General features: G+C 43.1%; 1 protein-coding gene across 1 annotated transcript in view; it reads left to right on the forward strand.

Annotated features, from left to right (window-relative positions):
- Positions 1 to 2,357: 2,357 nt before the first annotated feature.
- LOC137411899 (protein patched homolog 2) overlaps positions 2,358 to 21,630 on the forward strand; it is a 53,495-nt gene continuing 34,222 nt past the window's right edge. Inside the window, exons 1-2 of the mRNA XM_068097174.2 lie at positions 2,358 to 2,484; positions 2,658 to 2,850. Of these exons, the coding sequence (XP_067953275.2) occupies positions 2,431 to 2,484; positions 2,658 to 2,850 (247 nt within the window). The 5' untranslated portion in view covers positions 2,358 to 2,430. The remainder of the gene's footprint in view (positions 2,485 to 2,657; positions 2,851 to 21,630) is intronic.

The following is a 21,630-nucleotide window of genomic DNA, read 5'->3' on the forward strand; positions in this document are numbered from 1 at the left end:
TAAAGTAGGATTTGGTATTCCTGCTCCATATTGTACATCTAAAGTAGGATTTGGTATTCCTGCTCCATATTGTACATCTAAGATAAGGGATGATTTGGTGTTCCTGCTCCATATTATACATCTCATGGATGATTTGGTATTCCTGTTCCATATTGTACATCTAATGGATTTTTTGGTCTTGCTGCTCCATATTGTACATCTAATGGATATTTTGGTATTCCTGCTCCATATTGTACATCTAATGGATGTTTTGGTATTCCTGCTCCATATTGTACATCTAAGTGATGATTTGGTATTCCTGCTCCATATTGTACATATAATGGATGTTTTGGTATTCCCGTTCAACATTGTACATCTAAAGTAGGATTTGGTATTCCTGCTCCATATTGTACATCTAATGGATTTTTTTTTATTCCTGCTCCATATTGTACATCTAATGGATGTTTTGGTATTCCTGCTCCATATTGTACATATAAGGGATGATTTGGTACTCCTGCTCCATATTGTACATCTAAGGGATGATTTTGGTATTCCTGCTCCATATTGTACATCTAAGGGATGATTTGGTATTCCTGCTCCATATTGTACATCTAAGGGATGATTTTGGTATTCCTGATCCATATTGTACATCTAAGTGATGATCTGCTCCATATTGTACATATAATGGATGTTTTGGTATTCCTGCTCAATATTGTACATCTAAAGTAGGATTTGGTATTCCTGCTCCATATTGTGCATCTAATGGATTTTTTTTATATTCCTGCTCCATATTGTACATCTAATGGATGTTTTGGTATTCCTGATCCATATTGTACATCTAAGTGATGATCTGCTCCATATTGTACATATAATGGATGTTTTGGTATTCCTGCTCAATATTGTACATCTAATGGATAATTTGTTATTCCTGATCCATATTGTACATCTAAGTGATGATCTGCTCCATATTGTACATATAATGGATGTTTTGGTATTCCTGCTCAATATTGTACATCTAAAGTAGGATTTGGTATTCCTGCTCCATATTGTACATCTAATGGATTATTTTTTTTAATTCCTGCTCCATATTGTACATCTAATGGATGTTTTGGTATTCCTGCTCCATATTGTACATATAAGGGTTGATTTGGTATTCCTGCTCCATATTGTACATATAAGGGATGATTTGGTATTCCTGCTCCATTGTACTTCTAATGGATGCTTTGATATTCCTGCTCCATATTGTACATCGAAAGTAGGATTTGGTATTCCTGCTCCATATTGTACATCGAATGGATTTTTTGGTAATCCTGCTCCATATTGCACATCTATAATGGAGGATTTAGTATTCCTGGTCCATGTCGTCGGTGCTAGTGTTTCTAATCATCAGTAAATGTAGAGTTGTCATCATGGGGACAATGGATCGCGGTAGTAATGTACAACTTGAAAGATTTCCTGTTGGGTTCGAGAGATGGTACGTAATACGTTTAAACATCTGACGGAGGTAGTCGTGTTGCATTGTGATGATAATACAGGTTGTACGTTGTTATTCCAACCACCGAACGATGGGAAGCTGTGTGGTCACCATGTGCCACTCCAAACGGCGTAGGTCCTGCGTTGACCGATAGGGGGCGGCGTTGCTTGCGAGGCTCCAACTGGAAGAGCACGTGGGGGATGCGGGGTCCGGGGAGCACGAGGCGCAAACATCGCAATTTGAGAGATGATGGAAAACGGTCATTTGGAGGCGTCTCGAGTAGGCTACGTGTAGAGACGAATTTCCGTAACATTTCCACTGGATTCTCCCCCAACCTCCACCCTTTTACTCAAACACCAAAATCCTCATTTCCCCCAATCCTTGCCTCCCTCCACCACCCTCCCCGGGGCCACCCACGCTCCGCGAAGGCTCGGCTTGCGACGTGGGTGGCCCGGCCGGCAATAATGAGCCGTGTTTGGCGAGTCATTTGCTCTCCCATCGGCCAATAGGAAATGAGGAGGAGGAGGAAAAAGGTGGTCATGGTCGTGTGGAGGTGCTCTCGTCGAGGTTGTGAGCGCTGCGCTGGTGTGTGTGAGAGGGACATATAGAGACGAGAACAGACGGGGTGCAGAGAGAGTGCGCACCGCGATCGGAGCAAGGTAGGAAATGGGGGCGTTATCTTGCGGGGAGGAGGGAGGGAGGGGTGCCCCGCGGGGAGGAGGGAAACTCCACCGGGTTTAAACTCGTCCGCCAAATGAAGGCTCTGCTCGTTCCGGCACATTGTGAGCTCCGTTCCCTCCGTGCGTGCAGGATGCCCGGCCATAGGGCTGCCCGCCGGCCCGCGTAGGGGGATTCCCCATTTTGCAGCGACTTTCCTCACTCTCACTTCCTCACTTTTCTCATCGCCGTCGGGCAACGTGAATGGGACTGAGGGCGCTTGGAGCGCAGCGCCCCGGGCTTCCCGCTCGCCCCGCAAAATGCCTCCAGGGCTGCCGGTTGGTGAGAGCACGGAGGCGTCGCACCTCGCCAGGGTAGGTCCTCCAGCCAAGTTTAACAGATCTTCGGGAGTCGATGTATATACCCTTTGTGGGTCTCTAAGTCTCGTCCACCCAGATGTAAATATTCACTAAATCTCGTATCATTCGGATTTATTGATGAACCTTCATTGTTTTAAAAAAAAACTTTTGGTCTCAATGTCTGACAGGCTCGAGGTGTGGGAAATGGGGCCGCGCGGCGACTCCGGGCGCACCTCGAGGACTGGCTCTTCGTGCTTGGATGTCGCATTCACCAGAACCCAGGCAAGGTGCTCTTGGGAGGCGTTTTGGCTCTTGGGGCATTGGCCGCGGGTCTACGCCTCGCCCGCTTGCAGACCGACTTGGAAGTGCTCTGGGTGCAGGGTGAGTGGTATCTCTGAGCACTACACGGCACGCTTGTCCGGTTGGTGGTGTTTGTATCATTTGCTCTGAAGACCATCGACCATTGCCTAAGTGGTTCTGGTTATCGCTTTACATCAACGTAACAACAGTATATATGGACCCGTGATGGAGGAACGTCGGCCGACGCGTGCTGAGCGTCCCCGTTCCCACGTGTCCGAACGGGTTTAAATCTTTCGGTATTCGTGCCGAGTATTTTTTGCGTATCGACCACGTCTCGTTGGACTTTCTTCGCTGCGATCCCTGCAAGGATCTTGGGAAGGGGTGGGAGGGACTCGAGTTATCGGGGAAGCGACGCCACGCCTCCTCCGCCGCTGTGCCACGCCCCCTATACTGCTAGGCCACGCCCTCTCCCGTCACTCACTCCCTCCCCGTACCTTTTTCCCCGCGCCGTGTGTGGTCCTTATGGCTGCCAAGGCGGGCAGTGCCGGGGCTGGCGGGGAGAGGCCGAGTCCGAAGGGAGCACAAAAGGAGCACAGGACATGAAGAGCGAGCGAGTTTACCGTTGTTCATAGGGAGCACGCTGTGACGTGTTAGATGATTAAATACATGCCTCGTGCAGGGTACGGGTTAAACCGCGGGGTCTGTTGTGAATATATAACGGGGGTGCATGATGATCCATAAATGGAGGGACCGCCCCAAAAATGATTCCATTAACCTTTTTTCCCCCTCGTGAATCGGAAGGTCTAGTAGACTCAAAAGGGTCACTGCACCATGGCCGGCTGCTTGCGATGGACCCGGTGGAGTGGAGCACGTGTTGAAACAAAACCTGTGGAAGTCACGTTAATAACCATGAGTTAGACTATGGGAGGTGGAATGAAGAAGGGACGGGGAACCATGCATGCTGCGTACCATGTTGGTGTGGAAGGGGGGCTGAGAGGGTGTGGGTGGGGTGAGGGAGGTTAACATATATGGAGCAGGACTGCGCTGAATGAACATCTGCTATCTGCAAGACTTGAAATGTCTTTATCGGTTCTCTTCCACGCTGTGACGTCATTTAAACTTACAAGCAGCAGATATTCTTCCTTTCTTTTGCGATGACCTTAGTTTCTTTATCTCTTTTTTTAACATTGTCTGAAGTTTGTATGGAACTTTCTTGGAGATTAGTTTAAAGACAAGGAGGGTGCAAAAGGAGAAAAATGGGATCCAATCCTGAGATCGCACTATCTATCAGAAGACAAGGGGGGATAAATATGTGAAGAGTCATTCAGGAGTCCATTGGTGCACCAAGACCCCCTCGGTTTTTACGAGACGCCTTCTGGCCTTGCACTGAGGTTTCAATGGCGCTGTAGGCGTCTGCCATGGGCGAGGCACCGACACGGCAGTCTGTGATACTGGGTGCACCATGCACCATGTGGAAGGTCCTCGTCGTGACTGCACTGTTTCATTCGTTCATAGGACCATAGAGGACATCTTTGGTGAACCATTCGCAGATGGTCTACCTTTGCCATTTTGACTCCATTGTTCTCGGGATGAGATGTTACATCTGGGTCTCCTCGAAAAGCTCACGGTACAGAATTGCAAGCTCGAGTGGAAGCAGGTCCACCTTATCTACTGCTGACAGTTTTTCTGTGATTTCAACCTCTGGAAGACATCACAATGAATTTCCAACGTGAACCGGTGAAGAGCTGCGAATGACCAGACTTGGGTAGCAACCTGCGATGGTTTCCATATCAGAAATACATTCAAAATGTATTGGTAGGTATGGTCATCTGTGTAACTGAGGAAGCAGTTTCTTGGCCAAGGCTCATGCAGGGTGGTTTTCTATCCCTATCGCAGCAGTAGTTAGGGCAGGAATTTGGAATTTGTTCCTGGTGCCGGCGATAGCTCACCCACTCTTCATGAAGGGCACCAACCGTGAGATCTTTTACGTCCACCAACTAATGCCGGCAGACGGGACGCCCGCTTTAACATCCGTTCGAGGGCCTGTGAAACAGTATAGAGCTGGGCCGGGATTCAATCCCAGGCTAGATGGCCGAGAAGCGAGTGTGCGTAACTTTAGGCCATCCTGCCACCCTTCAAATGAGATAGGTATATGCAAATGTTCCGTTACTTGCATGATGCGTCATGTCACTGAATATATTTGCAGGTATCATAAAGCAAAAAAAGAATTCGCAATTGTGAATTATCCTTTCTTGTTGACGGTCATCTTAGGCTTATTGGGGAGCTTGATCATATACTATTTGTCGGACAAGGAGATTAGGAGAAATCCTTTTACACACAACACAAGGTCTTTAGAGGACAATGCGAAACATCATCCCAGCATATGGGATTTGGACTGGTAACCCGAACACCATAAGTTAACTTCTCTGTTAGGTAAGTCAAACAGGCCAATCCGAAATGTTTATTTCTCAAGTATCATACGAGATACCGCTTTGAATAAATGGCTTGCGCTCTGCTAACGGGTTATTCTTTTCCACGCAGGCACCTTATAGGGATGGCAAATTGGATTAGGCCGAAAGGCAGTTGGAAAATAGTTAGGAAAACATCGAGTGAACCTGGAAAATAACACGCCGTCAAAGGGCTCATGATTAAAGATGACGTGAGAGCATGATATTAAATGCGGCATGCAAAGAATTTGGAATAGCAATAAGCAATAAGCAATAGCAAATAAGCAAATAATAAATAATATTATAATATATAATAAATAAATATAATAAATAATATATAATAAATATAATAATATTATATATAATAAATAATATAATATTATAATATTATATATAATATATAATATAATAAATATATATAATAAATATATATAATAAATATATATATAATAAATAAATATAAATAAATAAATAAATATAAATATAATAAATAAATAAATTATATATAATAAATAATATTATATATAATAAATAATATCATATATATAATAAATAATATATAATAAATAAAATAAATATATAATAAATAAATAAGCAAATAAGCAATAATAGCAATAAGGCTAACCCCCGCTCCAGCGGGGAAAATGGCCTTAAAACGATCATTCATTCATATTCATTCAAAGAAGCGGATAGGGGGATTAAACGTGGGAGCAAATGGCTCTGAAAAAGCAACCTTTAATGGCTTGGAATATTCTTCCTTGCCACACAAACCGTGGCTATGCTTTTGAGAACTGGCAAAAAAACATTGGTTGCTGGCAAAAAAAATCCCCCAAAAAAACAAAAAAACACCCGACACCTATCATTCGGATCGCTGTGTTGGGTTTTGCACCCGATCCCGTGGCCTTGAAATCCATCGCTCCTCTCGGTGGCAGCTGCATCCTTTCCTGGATGTTGTGGATGAACTGACCGGTGCATGAATGTTTGCGTAGCGTACTCGTTATAAAAATTATTATTTTTTGAATTGTACAAAGCATACCGAACACGAGTCTGATCGTTGATTACGGACGCTTTAGTTTGGAGGATTTTGGTTGGGCGACCCACCTTTTCATAGGTAGCATTTCAGTGCCCACTTCAGCTTTCTTAAGGGCGTTAGGGGTCACCCACATTGTACAAAGGTGTCACATGTTGGCCAAGCCAGGAGGTGCAGGTAGAATATCACCTTTTTATGTCGTTAATGAGAAAGTTTGTTTTTTACTGACAGTTTTGATGACGACATTGTAATCTATTACGAAAAGGAGAAGCAACCATCCGTGTGTCCGCCACTGTTCATTCTAAAGGGTTCCTGGTGTCGTAGAATAATAACAATTGTACCGTTGTAAAGCTAATATAGTAATTGATTTACTCGATTTGGAAAGCCTTGGTTTTGAAAGCTAAAAATCAATTTATTTGGAACTAAAATGAGTGGTCTTTTATTCTATAGGATTCCTGTTTTAAAAGCCTGTCTTTTCCCAATTGAAGAAGAAGAAACAAGACTTTGACCTTTAACGTATCCGTTCATATTGTTGTAGAATAATAAAAATGGTACCGCTCGAAAGCTAATAATCTATTTAATTGGAAGGAAAATTAATGTCCGTTTAATCATACATGTGCCTGGTTTTAAAGCTTCACTTTCCGGGATTGAAGAGGAAGATTTGGGAATGGGAGCTTAAGGGTGTAGTACTGGCGAACAGGTGATTTTTAAAATTTATTTATTTATTTAGCTGAACAGTTTCCTTATAGTCTTATAAACAAGAATCATGCTATGAGAGGTCATAGAAGTACCCCTAATTATTGAAAAATTTCCAAATTTTCTAACATCACACATGCCCCTCAATAACCGGAAGTAGAATTATTTGTTATAACTTTAATTTGCATCATTCTTTTGGGCTGAAATTTGGACAGGATATTCAGAATATCATTTACTTTAAAATGATGAAGGCTTTTGTTTATAGGAGTAGCCATTGTGGATTTATTGAAGGACAACCAAGTTTTATCTGGTAATTGGCATAATTAGCTAATTAGTGAACATTTGACATAATTTCACAAAATCCTCTCATCAGGTAGTAGAGTAACACATGTATAATACATGTACCAAGTTTTGTGTGAAAAGAATGATAGGTGACATAGAAGATAGAAGTAGAAATGTGTTCTTTGTTTTTCCTTGTTTTTTATTGACGGTCTAATTTATGCAAATTATATGCATGTAATATGACAAAGAAGCGTTGAAACTGGTCTGAGAGCCAAGATTATATCTTTCAAGAAAAACTGAAAATTAGATACCTCTCAAAGGTACCTATGTAGTTTTCTCAATTTTTCACCAGTACTACACCCTTAATGTAGCGGTTCCAACAGTAACATTTATTATTATATTACAGCAGGAACCCTTTAGAAGGACATGGAAGGAGCACACAAAATTATATACAGTAATACTTCTCAAAGCGATAGAAAAAATATATAATAGTATACGGAATGAGCGCACAAACAACAACAACCACATTCCCCACAACATCAACAACAACTACATGTTATAACAGATCAATTTTTCATATTTTACTTCATTTTACATCCTCATTGATATTCACAGATAGACATGCAATATGTTTGTGAAGTACAACATGGTGTCTCTTGATGAAATCCATCAGCAAAGCGACGGGTAGCTGGGCACTCCGAGTTCTCCTTAAATTAGCTCTGTTTCCAAAAAACTTCAAATTCATATCCTTAAGACTACTTCCTTTAGCCAGATTTGAACCAAAAAAATTCTGGCATGCCAATCCAGTTTATTTACCATTGGGCCACGGTGGTTTGTGGTATACTGTTTATGTACCTGAATGGGGATTTGTTGAGAAAAAAAATGCCAATTATAGATGCTGTGGAGAATGAGAGTGAAAGTGAAAGATGCTAGTGTGGGTGGTGTAACAGTCATTTAATAAATCTCTCCGTGAATTTGAAGTGTCGTAATCTGAAGGACCGAGCTGGGAAACTTTCCATTCTGGTGGTCAGAAGGCTCTTTTCCTTGTTCATCCATCCTCCCCTCTTCTTCTTTGCCCTCCCAAAGTGAGATTTATAGCATTCGGTCTCTTGCAACGTCCCTCAGCCATTTTCGGCCTTGTGAAGGCCTCACAATGTCCTTTGTCAGTGTTATTGTTGGAAGAGCGCTGGCAAGGAGAGGAGAGTCGGCAAGAGGCTAGGACACTCTTGTATTGGAGAAAAGAATGGGGGGGAGGATGTGGGTGCACTGAAAAGAGGGAGGGGTAGAGGGGTGGTGGGGAGAAAGAGAGAGGGAGAGAGAGAGAGGAACAGAGAGAGAGAGAGAGAGAGATGGAGATCATGGAGAGGAGGAAGGAGAGAGGGAGAGAGAGTTGAGAGAGATATGGAGATGGAGAGTTTGAGAGTGAGATGATGACCAAGATGAGAGAGATGGAAAAAATGAGAGAGAGAGAGAGAGAGAGAGAGAGAGAGAGAGAGAGAGAGAGAGAGAGAGAGAGAGAGAGAGAGAGAGAGAGAGATATATATATATATATATATATTATATGGAGATGAGGAAGGAGAGAGGGAGAGAGAGATATGGAGAGCTCGAGAGTGAGATGATGACCAAGATGAATGAGAGAGAGAGAGAGAGAGAGAGAGAGAAAGAAAGACTTTGACTTTTACATCCTTTTATTACAAAAATATCAAAAAGTATATTTTGTAAAACGTATAAATACAACCATTTCACAAAGCATTTCACAAATCAGAGGTAAAAAAACAAGCAAAACCATTTAAAAGGGAACATTTACATGAAGACCATTAGTACATCAAGAAAGGGAACAGGAAAAAAATAATAAAGTGTTTTGCTCCTCACAAAGAAATCATATCGTGCTTGAGGAGTGATCAATCTGTGATCAGCACACCATTTTGCACAGAGCAAAGTGCATTATTCAATGCCCATATACTTTTGAAGATCAATACTTTATCCATATATGTATAGAAACAAAATTCTGTTTTAATCCGGGCAAAAACAAGTCCTTTAAAACAGGCCGGGAGGTTATCTGTACATCTTGTAGGATTTTCAATTTGCATTTTCCTCGTGCGATATATTGCTTTCTTTGCCATGGCAACGAGAAAGTTCGCTAGGGCCACTTCTATTTGGTGTGTGTTTGAGACAAAGCAAAAAATGAAAGAATTCAAAGTAAAGTTTAAAGAAAGCTTCATGCACATTTCATGCAGCAAACCAAATAAAGGAATCAAGCGCGCACATTCAACATAAGCATGTGACACGGTCTCAAGAGCACCACAGAAGGGACAATGCTCAGATATTTCCGAAGAAAAAACATGCAAGAGCTTATTGGTGGGTAATACCCAATGTGCCAGCCTCCACGACAGGTCGGCAGTTTTCTTTGGAATAAGTATGTGATAATAGGCTTTCCAGTTAGGTTGGAAGGGGTATTCTGTAGGCAAGCAATTGTGCCACTTCCTTGACTGCCAAGTTCCTAAGGAGGGCCGGATTGCTTTGACACAGGCCTGGTATATTGCACGATTTTCCAGACCTGCAGATCCAAAACGTATTTTTGGTAAATATTTTATTATTGTGCCACAATTCATTACAGTGGGGGTGACTTCTAAATTTGGGAAACAGAGGCTTGGCTCACAAACAATTAGGCCATCACCAGTGCGAGGAGATTGCTCCCAGTGCACCTTAACTTTGCGGTATACGCTAAGTATTTCGCATAGCACAGCAGATATTATGCGGTTTGACCGCATGCCAACTTTATTTGCAAGTGCTGCAGCACTTAACCATGTCCTTGTCTCAATCATTAGATCAGCAACGTGATGGACACCATTCTGAACAAAATAATCAATAAAAGAGCGTTCCGTTCTTATTCTTTTGAAGAGAGAGTTGTAGAAAAGAGGCTCTCTGAAAAACATCTCTTGGGTGTAGGAAACATAATCACGGTCGACCATGAAAACACGCCAAGCATTCAGAATTATATTGTAAAATGGTGGAAGCAAGGACAGATCAATACATTTCATGTTCATTAGGAATAGACCAAATGAATAGTCTAGCATGCCGGCTTGACGGAGGAGGAGGAGAGCAGTGGACCTCCAGGCTAGGTCTGATGGACCATAGAGAAGCCGCCAGATTGAGGCAATGCCAAATGCCATAGCCCTGCATACGATGTCCACAAGACCATGCCCACCTTCCTCTAAGGGAAGATTCAAGATCTCTGGACGAAGCCAATGTTTTCCACTCCAGAAGAAGTTTATTATTGTCTTCTGTATATTCAGCAGAAAGCGTTCAGGAGGTGGAATGGCTTTGATTCTGTGCCACAGTATAGATGCTGCTAGGTTGTTTATGACCAGGACTCGTCCCCGGTATGAAAGCAAAGCCAGCAAACCTTTCCATTTCCGCAGCTTTTGTTCGAGAGAGTCAGCGAGACCCTCCCAATTTTTCGCTTGTGTTGCTTCATCACCGATGTAAACACCAAGGTACTTCATTCCGTTGAGGGACCAGGTGAGGTGTTTCGGGAGGACAGGCATAGGGCGCTGGCATGGGCCCATCCACATCGCCTGGCACTTGTTCCAGTTTACCAAAGCTGAAGAAGCTGAACCATAATAGTCCAAGCAATCCACCAGTTTCTTTATCTCATCACTATTATGTACGATGGCGCAAATATCGTCAGCATATGCAGAGACTTTCACAGGCCTTGTGAGCAAATTTTTGCATCCGGTTAGGATGCTGCGGACTTTGATTAAAAGAGGCTCAATGGTTAAAGAGTACAGAATACCAGATAAAGGACATCCCTGACGGATACCCCTTCCAACCTTTACAGGTGAAGTTAGCTCAGAGTTTACTCTGAGTATTGAGGAAATGCCATTATAGAGCAGTTTTACCATGGAAAGAAAAACAGGACCAAGTCCAAAACACTCTAGCACCTTGAAAAGATATACATGACTTACACGGTCAAAAGCCTTCTCTTGGTCAAGCACAATCAAACCAAGATTGTCATTTTTTATTTTACACACATCCCAAAGATCTCTTAATAAAAAAATGTTATCGTGTATCTGTCGGTTAGGGATACAGAAAGACTGATCACTTTGAATCAACGATTCTAGGAGTGGGGCGATGCGTCGAGCTAGAACTTTAGAAAATATTTTATAATCTGAAGTTAGGAGAGAGATTGGACGCCAATTATCAATGAGCTGAGGGTCTCCTTTCTTTGGTAATAGACTAATGACTGCTCTACGGCAGCTCATCGGCAAGTCACCACAACGTAATGAACTATTAAAGACCTCCAATAGTTCTGGGCCTAATAAGGGCCAAAAGGATTTATAAAACTCTATTGGGAGGCCGTCCAACCCAGGAGATTTACCCGTAGGTAAAGAAGCAAGGGAAAGTGTAAGCTCTTCCAAGGAAAGTAAGGAGCCAAGCTGATCCCTTTGAGCAGCACTTAGCATGGGTAAGTCAGATGTGAAGTAACTTATTGAGCCATCGTCAACATCATTTGCCATAAACAGGTCTGAAAAGAAGTTATAGACCTCCCTCTTTATATTATCTTGTGACGTCACAGTGTTACCAGTTGAGAGCTTTAAGGTTTCAATTTGCCTTTGATTGGTAGTCTTTTTATCAAAATGGAAAAAAAATTTGGTCGGTGCATCTAAATTATATAGCTGATCCATCCGTAGACGGACCATTGCACCTTTTGCTTGGTATTCGACCAGGCTGTTTAGTAGAGTCTTCTTTTCCATAAGCAAATGATTATTTGTTCTATTGGGGCTATTTGCCACATCAGTTTGCAACTTCATTATTTCCTTTTCTAGTGTGAACCTCTCCCTTTTTACACTGAAAGAAGAGAAGTAATTAAACTGTTGGCAAAAGACAGCGATCTGCGCCTTTGCGTAGTCCCACCACAATATCGGGTTATCAAAATTATTCTTTCTTTCTTTGAGGCTAATCCAAAACACTTTGAAAGCTTCACAAAAAGCAGCATTTTCCAGCAACATGACATTGAACTTCCAATATGGGCTGCCATGTTGCTGCAGAGCAAGCTTAAAGGACAAGGTTACAGCCAGGTGATCAGAAAAAAGAGAAGGCACAATATCAGATTTCAATATCTTGTCAAGCATTACAGTATTGACATAAATTCTGTCTAACCTGGCTAGTGTGTGCATCTGAGACGTACATCTAGACCAAGTAAACTGCCGTTGCATAGGGTGCTGAATACGCCAGACATCTATTAATCCCGTCGTCTTGATGATTTTCTCCAAAGGTATGGCAGATCTAGGATGTGGCTCCGCACTGTTTCTATCTAACGCAGGGTCAAGAGTGCAGTTGAAGTCGCCACTCATTATAAAAGAGCAATTTAAGTCAATTGTACTCAGAAGATCCTCTAGCTTTAGAAAGAAGTTTTGCCTTTCAGCATTCTTACAGGGGGCATATATGTTTACAAAAACAAAGATTTGATTATTGGCAGTGAATTGAAGACAAGCCAGATGTCCGGGAATTATTTCATTATATTGAACTTGTGTGAGTGTTAATGAGGAGGAGACAAAGAAAGCAATTCCAGCAGTGAGACAATTGATATCACTGAAGAACCACTGGCCTTTCATTAGCCTTCTCCATTGGGCTTGGCCATTCAGATCTCCATGCGTTTCTTGCAGTAACAAGACATCCAGGTGCAAACGCCGGGTCAGATCTTTTACCTGAACTTTGCGTTCTAAACTAACACCACCGTTAATGTTTAGACTACCAAAACTAACACTCATTCTTTCGGAAAAAGAAAGAAGATAAATAACTAAATAGATCAAAAAACCCATGGGGACCTCATTTACGAAGCTCCTGCCGAGCTTTCTGGATCATTTTTCTTAGCCGGTGCTTCTGAGCATCAGTGAAATTTGGAGTGTCAGGGTTGTGCACAATTTCCTTCAATTTAAAAATCAACATCTGCAGATCAGGGAAATGATCTTTCAGTTCAATGTTCCTTTTCCGATAGGAATCTCTCAAAAAGTCCTGAAGCTCGTCATCCGTAGGGCTGTTTACAGCCTTTAGAATCTGAGAGGACTCCTCTTGACCCTCACCATCAGATTCCTCATATGGGGAATCAATTGGTGTTTCAGCTTCCTGGCGCACATCACATGATTGCTCAGTTTCAATAAAGTAAACTTCTTCAGGAACGTTTTGTGCCAGAGTCACATTTGAAACTTCTTCGGGATGCGAGGTGGGGGGCTCCAAGCATGTTTGTGACATGACCACCATGCTCGATTCAAGGATGTCACTCTCCTCCAGTGGATTTAAATTATCCTCTTTTATTCTCTCTGTGCCCTTATTTTCCTCATTTATTCCTTTTTTAGGGGGAGATTTTAAGTGCTTTTCCTCCTCTTGCGATTGACAGGAGGAAGCTGCACAATGAACGTCCTCGTGTGAGATGACACTGTCTGAAGGATCAGCGACACTCACTGGGATTGGAAAGTTAGAATCCACTTTTTCCTTGATGATGTTTGTACTAGTGGAGGTGTCCTTTTCCTCCAATAAGGCAAACCTGTTTTCACATTGAAATCCAGTGATGGAGTTTTCACTGATTTGCCTTTTCCCAGAAGGTGACGCACTTCTTACAGCCGATTTACGTTTTTTTACTTTGGAAACGGTGACAAACCCCTCATTTGCGCTGTCCATTGATTCAACGGGAGGGGGCGTGTCCACTTGTTTACCTGGTTTATCCTGCACATTTGTCGAGCAGGAAACGTTAACATTAATCTGCGAGTCATTGTTTCCCGTTTCGACCATGTTAGGCTGTTCCTTCTGATTGCGGCAAAACCGTTTCATATGTCCCACTGCACCACAACCAAAGCACTTTAGGGTGTCGGTGGTGATGTATACTTGATAATCGCGGCCATTTGTCGTGAATTTTAAAGCAACATTCAAGGAGGGATATTCCTTTTTGAGAACCATAAAGACCTGCCTACGGAAACTCATCACGTGACTGACACGTTCATCCTTACAGCCCAAAGGGAGCATTATTAATGGGGACACACATTGCCCATATCGCTGCAGCGCTGCAAGGATTGTATCGGTATCGAGAAATGGTGGTGCATTTGAAATAACCACTTTCTGAGCAGGAGTATCCAAGGGATAAACCATAACAAAGTGTCCGGAGTCGAGGGACAAACCTTGTTGTACGATGAGAGCAATGTGCTCTACATCGGACACAAACACGATAACCCGTTTGTTCATACGCGACGCCGCACGTACCTTATCAAACCCGATCATGTTCCCGATCGTGAGAACAATAGCTTCGACTGTAATACCCTCGGGTGGAGAACACGCAATGCCATGCTCACGTGATAATTGCTCAAACGCTGCATATCGCTGCGAGTGAGCAGCCGCCATGTTTGGACACACGAGGCTCGACCTCGTCCTCCCAGCTCGGGAAGAAGAAGTTAGTAATGTACTCCGACTTTCCCAGCTTAGGGAAAGGGAGCGTTAAAAAAACAAACTAAGGAAATATAAGCGGGAAAAAAAGGTTTGAAGTGAAGAAAATAAGTCGGGGGAAAAAACAACAGGGAACCGCCCAAAAACGGCGATTACCTTAACCTGCACAATAAGTGTGCTCTATGGCTCTCTCTCTCGTCTCAACATAGAAGGGGAAACACAGGGAAGCTTTACAAATAGAAACAAGCACACGAAGGAGCGAAATGGGGGGGAGGAGGGGTGGAACAAACAGCCAAGACAGAGCACTCACGACACGAAGCGAGCAGACGCCATGACACTGCACCCAGCGCACCGACAGCCGATAGGTGGCGACAGAGAGAGAGAGAGAGAGAGAGAGAGAGAGAAACAGAGAGGGAGAGAGAGAGATGGAGATCATGGAGAGGAGGAAGGAGAGATGTAGAGAGAGGGAGAAAGAGATATGGAGATGGAGAGCTCGAGAGTGAGATGATGACCAAGATGAGAGAGATGGAGAAAATGAGAGAGATGGAGAGACAGAGAGAGAGAGAGAGAGAGAGAGAGAGAGAGAGAGAGAGAGAGAGAGAGAGAGAGAAGGATGGAGAGGGAGGAGAGATGGAGTGAGAGGGAGAGCGAAAAAGAGAGAGAGAGAGGGAGAGAGAGAGAGAGAGAGAGAGAGAGAAGGATGGAGAGGGAGGAGAGATGGAGTGAGAGGGAGAGCGAAAAAGAGAGAGAGAGAGAGATAGTAAAAAAAAAACCTTGCGCATTTGCAAGTGAAAGGCGCGAGCAGCAGCGAAAACAGTACTGAGCGTTCACAGATGTTAGAATAATGGGCGCTCCTTTCATCATCCTCCTGGTATGTCTGGCAGCGCTGTGTGCTTGTCACTTGGCCGCCTGTGGCCCTCCGAGGTGGCCTTGTCCTGACGTCCAAGCTGTGCCCACCGCTGCCTCGGGCTTCCGGAAATTCAGGCCGGCAAGTCTCGATGCAATTTTGTCGTTCTCAGACATTCTTTCTTGGCCACCCTGCCGTTTTAATGTGCTTTCTTGTTCTTAAACCGTAACTAGGGTGATGACCAAGATGGCCTTTTACCGTCACCATCACCAGGCCTAATGTGGGAGGCCTTACTCGGAAGGCCTGCTGTTTGGTGTTCTATAGTGGCTGTATATGCTTTCGAGACCGCTTATACCGTCAAAGGTCACTAGTTATGCACGAGGTCATTCACATGCACTGTGGCCTTCTTCTAGGTCTTTAGGCCAAACATTTGAAGGCTATGCCAACTGCCTACCTTGCTTTTTTTTTCACTTCAATCATGTTAGGCCCAACCACTCACTACACATCTGTGACATACAATATTATTGTCTTTAGAAGTTGCAGTGCAGCGTTCCTAGTGCCTGAACCTTTAGTCTTTTCCTTCCATGTGCTTGTGATGCTAAAGTTTGGAGCACGTTTTTGTCATGTGGGGCCAGTCGAGAGCAAGGGTGTAATGTTGACGTCCATGAGGAAAACGTGCATAATTGGAGATTTGCCTGCGTGACACACAAGATGTATTGCACACAATTTGTGGCGTAATCCATGCTTACTTAGCTTTCCCAGAAAAATAGATATTAATCATTTTTTTTGTTCCTGTTGACACCACAACATGAATGATGGCACAAAATATCTCAAATACTGGCTTTATCATCCCCGAGAGGTTGCCGCTAGTCTTCGGCTGGTTGCTCCTCTTGCTGGATGGGTGGTCAAATCTGTCCCAATGGGAGGTGAACAGGATTTGAACCACTGACCTTTAGGTTCCCAGGAGGGCACAGCTAGTATGACCTCACATCTGGGTCGAGAACCTGTTTTCTTTTTCACTAGGTTAACGAGCTGCATTGGCCTGTAGCTTCAGTGTGCCAATTCCTATGGCAGAAAAATAATTGGGCTGTGATTATTTTCTTTTTATTGATAACATCATGATGATCCGCATCATTATGGCTTTGGCAGTCCGTATATTATTCCTCCACTTTACGCCTGAAAGGTTTTGGGTGTTTCATCACCAGGCCATTAGTCTTCTAAGAAGTGGCCACGAGTCACAAATCATTCACTACACCGAAGTAAGGTAGAGCAAACGACAAAAATTTACTTGAACAGCAGGCCTCGTGACTCCAATGTATCATAGCACCACGACGAGGCAGTGCGCTTCATGGCGAATTACGGAGGCATCATTGTAGTATAATAATCTGGGCCACAATTTGGTTTGTGGGCAAGACTTGACTTGCCACCTTAACCCTAGATAGGTGTACCCATGGGTATACGCATCCATAAAGAATGGGTGTACCCAGGGGTACACCTATCTAGGGTTAATTCACACGAGTACATGCATTGATTGGTAATTGTGATTGGAAATTCCAGGCCCTACATCTAAAGTGTCCAATGTGACCATTCTGAAGGATAGGCCTACACTGCTCTGGCAAAATCTGCACCAGGATGCGATTCGAAAACTTCATGATTACATTGCTCATCGGGTTGAGGTATCACTTGCTCCTTATGGAGGAAACGCAAAATACCAATGTATCTTTCCCCTTAATAGTCAACATATTGGGTGAAGCATATGTACTTTGAGGTGTATGTGTGTGTGTGTGTGTGTGTGTGTGTGCGTGCGTGTGTGTGTGTGTGTGTGTGTGTGTGTGTGTGTGTGTGTGTGTGTGTGTGTGTGCGCGTGTGTGTGTGCGTGCATGCGTAAATTATGTACAAGCTGAGCACAAACTCTTTGTAGTTCACGTTTGAAGTGAACATTGTTTTTGGCAAAACTGTGGTCGCTGTGAAGTTTGATTCGCGGAAGCAAAGGTGAACAGACATGAATGTAAACTCTCATCGAGTTTTCTTCTTCCATATTATTATGTTTTACAGATCTGGTCCTTTATAACCATAGGCCGAATTTAAAGTCAGATTCTCAGTTTAACTCGACTTTCCATCACGTGGTATATAACAGGGTTTCTTCTTCAGAAGGACAGCTGAGTGATCAATAGTTTCTTCTTCCTCTTCTTCCTTTAAAATCTCTTCCTCCTCTTCTTCATCATCTTATTTGTCATTTTGTTCTTCTTGTTGTTCTTCTTCTTATTATTATTTTTGGTTTTGATGGTGTCAATCGCAACCATTCAGGATCAAACTACTGTATTCACTTATTGACACTCTACTTAATATTCTATTTTTTATATTCTCTCTACAACTTAGATATTTTTATTTGCTTTTATAAAACCAGACAATGTGGCAGTTTTTGTCCATTGCCTAATGTCAAAGCACACTGGTCTCTCCTTACATCCTCGTCGTTTTGGAATGCAAAATACAGACATATGGAAGAAGAAGATGACGGATTTTTGAAGAATTATATATACTTACAGTAGGGTAATGAGGAAATAACTGGACACAAACAAGTGGGTGAATGAATGAATGGGAAAAGAGGAGGGTGAAGGAAATATAGCATAATAACCTCCAGGTAATGAGTTGGGCATTGGTGGGGTTAATGTGGTAAACTAAGATCATGAGGAGCGATAGAAGATGACATGTGATTGTGGTCTACTGCCGCCTTGAAGCCCCGGAGGAAAGAATGGGACCGTACTGACTCGGGCAATTGATTCCACAGGTGGGAGCAAAGAACATAGGAAGGGATATGAGCAGTAAGCTTGGATTTTGAAAAGTTCACAAGGAGAGAGCTAATAGAAGAATGCTGCCATCCTGGAGGTGAGGACGAGTGAAGGTCTCAAAGAGCAGGGGGAGCAAGACCAGAAAAGAGGAAGTTGAGAATGGAGAGGATGTGATGAAAGCAATATGCACTGTGCTTCCGCTTTTTTGTGAGATAGGTCAATGATGTTGACGGTTTTGGATTTGATAGGATGCAGGAGAGGAGTGAAGTAAGGCACCGGCCTATAGGGGAGAGCAGTACTCCATGGAGCTATGAAGAAAGGTCTTGTAGGCCATCATAAGTTGAGGTTTACTGAGGAACGACTTGGCACAATGGATTATACCCAGTCTTTGAAGATGCATAGACTCTCCATCCATTGTTTATAGAGAAGTAGCAGCATATTCAAAGTTGAGTGAATCAATAAATGTTACTGAAAGTGTCGAGATCATTCACATCAGATCATGAATCATGCTCTATGCAGAGCGTCGGTGATGCAGAAGCAGTTTCTTTGGCTGGGGTTGCAATCCTGGATGGGTTGCCACTCTCACACAGGAAGTCAAGACAGTAATTTGGAATTTAGACAGTGTGCCGGCGATGGTTTGCCTACTCTTTGCGAAGAGCACCACAGGATCTTCAACATCCATCAAATAATGTCGGCAGACTGGACGCCTATTTTAACGTCTTGGATCCATTGCCTGTTTTATTTAATTTTGTTGTGTGTTTATGTGTGTGTGTATAATATATATATATATATATGTGTGTGTGTGTGTGTTAGTGTGAGAAGTCTCTGAGGATATCCCAAACACTCAATAGCTCAGTGGGCTGTCACCGCGTAAGTGATGAGGTCAGTGGGTTCGAGTCCCGGGTTGAGTCAGAATTTTTTCACACTAGCCCCACGCAGGAATTTATTCCTGTTTATTAAATATATATATATCTATCTATAATTCCAGTAATCTCTGTCTGTACGTTTGTACGTCTGTTTGTCTGTGACCGCTGTTTCTCGACAACCACGGGTCCGATATACTTTTAACTTGCCAGGTATATTGCTGGGGACCCGAGGATGTGCCTTTTCAAGGTTTCATATTAATCGGACAATTACTTACCGAGCTATGTCCAAAAAACGATTCAACCAATCAGAGAGCAGCGAACGATCGCGTGTGCCGAACGTGGAGGACACACTCTGCCTCGGATGGCACATTTGAGAGCGTATTCATTTATTTCACGTTTGCAAACTATGTTGGCGTTAAACTATGTTTTAAAACTAATAAAACCGAATTTGCGATTCATTCGCTTTCCTGCGCGTTTGTGCACGCGATGGCGATTTCTTTACCAAACTCCGGAAGCCGTTCGCTTTGGACCAAACCATTGCATGTAAATAGAGGGGGGGGATTGTCACCGTACTCGCAAGCCGTTCGCTTTGGACCAAACCATTTCATGTAAATAGAGGGGGGGGATATAATTTTAGATATAGATATAGTACGGGCAATGCCCTAGTATATATAATGGCAGTGGCAGTGCAGCGTAACTGTAATGCACTCAGTTAAAGGCCTGCGGCCTATCTCACTCTCCACATGGTATTTTTTACACATAAAACAATTAATATTTTGTGAGACGTGTATATATATATATATACATACATACATACATACATACATGCACACAGCCAATCACGTCACCGCGATTTTAGGAACAACAAATCAGATTTCACCTAATCAACTATCGCCAGGTGGCTATATGGATCTTTACAATTAACCCTCCTGCTCTTCCAACCAAAGAAAGCTGCACAAAGGAACTAAGAAAAGCTACACAAGGTAAGCCCCTTGCTGTTTCAAACCCAGAACCCAGGTAGTGTTTTGAAACAGCAAGGGGCTTACTTTGTTTAGCTTTTCTTAGTTACAATATATTGGTTTATTTGGCTGGACGAGCAAGGGGAGGAGGGTGTGGGGGCAAGGGGGAGGGTGTGGGTGAGGTGGGTGGTTAAACACACACACACACACACACACACACACATACACACACACACACACACACAGTCGACTTCTGTTGCCTTCAATGACCCTGCAATTCATTTTTAAAAGAATGTTCATGTTTGCTGAGATATGTATATGTACTCCTTACTGAGCCTTAGACAATGTGGCAAAATAGTAAATATAAAAAAGAGGTTAAAACATTATTTAAATGTTACTTGAAAAGTTTATTTTCTTCACCATTAAAATGTTCATTAACCAAATACTATTATATATACGACTATACGTACATTACTTCATTGGTGGTTCTTTTACCGTTGGTGACGTGCTCAGGAGCGAGCATACTGTCTCATTGAGCTGAGCACTGAAAGCAGAGGCAACTACGTGGAAAATCTCACTTTTCAGCTGCCAAGCTGTCTCCACTGTCTCCCCAAGTCTGCCTTTAGGAGCCGCTGGCCTGCTAAATGTGGCCCTTTTTTCTGCTTAAACCCCCGACTGCGATTAACATAATTAGAGTGGCTCTCGCCATACACATGTAAAGCAGGGGAGTGTGTGTGTGTGTGTGTGTGTGTGTGTGTGTGTGTGTGTGTGTGTGTGTGTGTGTGTGTGTGTGTGTGTGTGTGTGTGTGTGTGTATGGCATACACCACTCAGCCAAGCCAATGTTAAATGATACAGTCAAAAATGCTGGAAGCCAACGTCTGGAATACACAAGTGTCATCCTTCCATTTTTGTGAATAATCATTTGGATTTTCTTCACTTGCAGTATGTGGTGCCTTCACCTCCACCTGAGCTTTGCCACTATTTTCCTGAATCTTCAGCATATAATTCCTTTCACCAATGCGATGGATGCATGAGACATCCCTAATAAAAGCTTTTCGGCAAAGTGTCCCATGCCATTTCCCAGCAGTCCTGGAGATATTCTTACACTTTATGCTTCACTGGTACTCATCTGCCATGCAAGTGACATATATAATCTGAATTTTGTTATGAGATAAACTTTTCAAAAGTTCTACTATAGACAAGCTCAATGTATGTTTGCTGTTTTTGAAGTTTTCTGTTGGTCACGACTTGCTTGCTGCTGTCCACCCGTCCCCTCCCCCAACCCAGCGCTTTTGTGCGGCCTTACACACAATGCCCATTGGCTTCTCAGAAGCTACATTGTCAGCTTAATTCTAATGCCTCAGCCAAAGACCTGTGGCCTATCCAGCGCAGCTTAATTCTAATGCCCCAGCCAAAGGCCTATGGCCTATGCATTGCAGCTTAATTCTAATGCTTCGGCCAAAGGCCAGTTGCCTATACCCAGTGCAGCGTAACTGTAATGCTCTCG

Source organism: Myxine glutinosa, chromosome 1, assembly GCF_964187855.1.
Source record: "Myxine glutinosa chromosome 1, kmMyxGlut1.1, whole genome shotgun sequence".
NCBI classification, from domain to species: Eukaryota; Metazoa; Chordata; class Myxini; order Myxiniformes; family Myxinidae; genus Myxine; species Myxine glutinosa.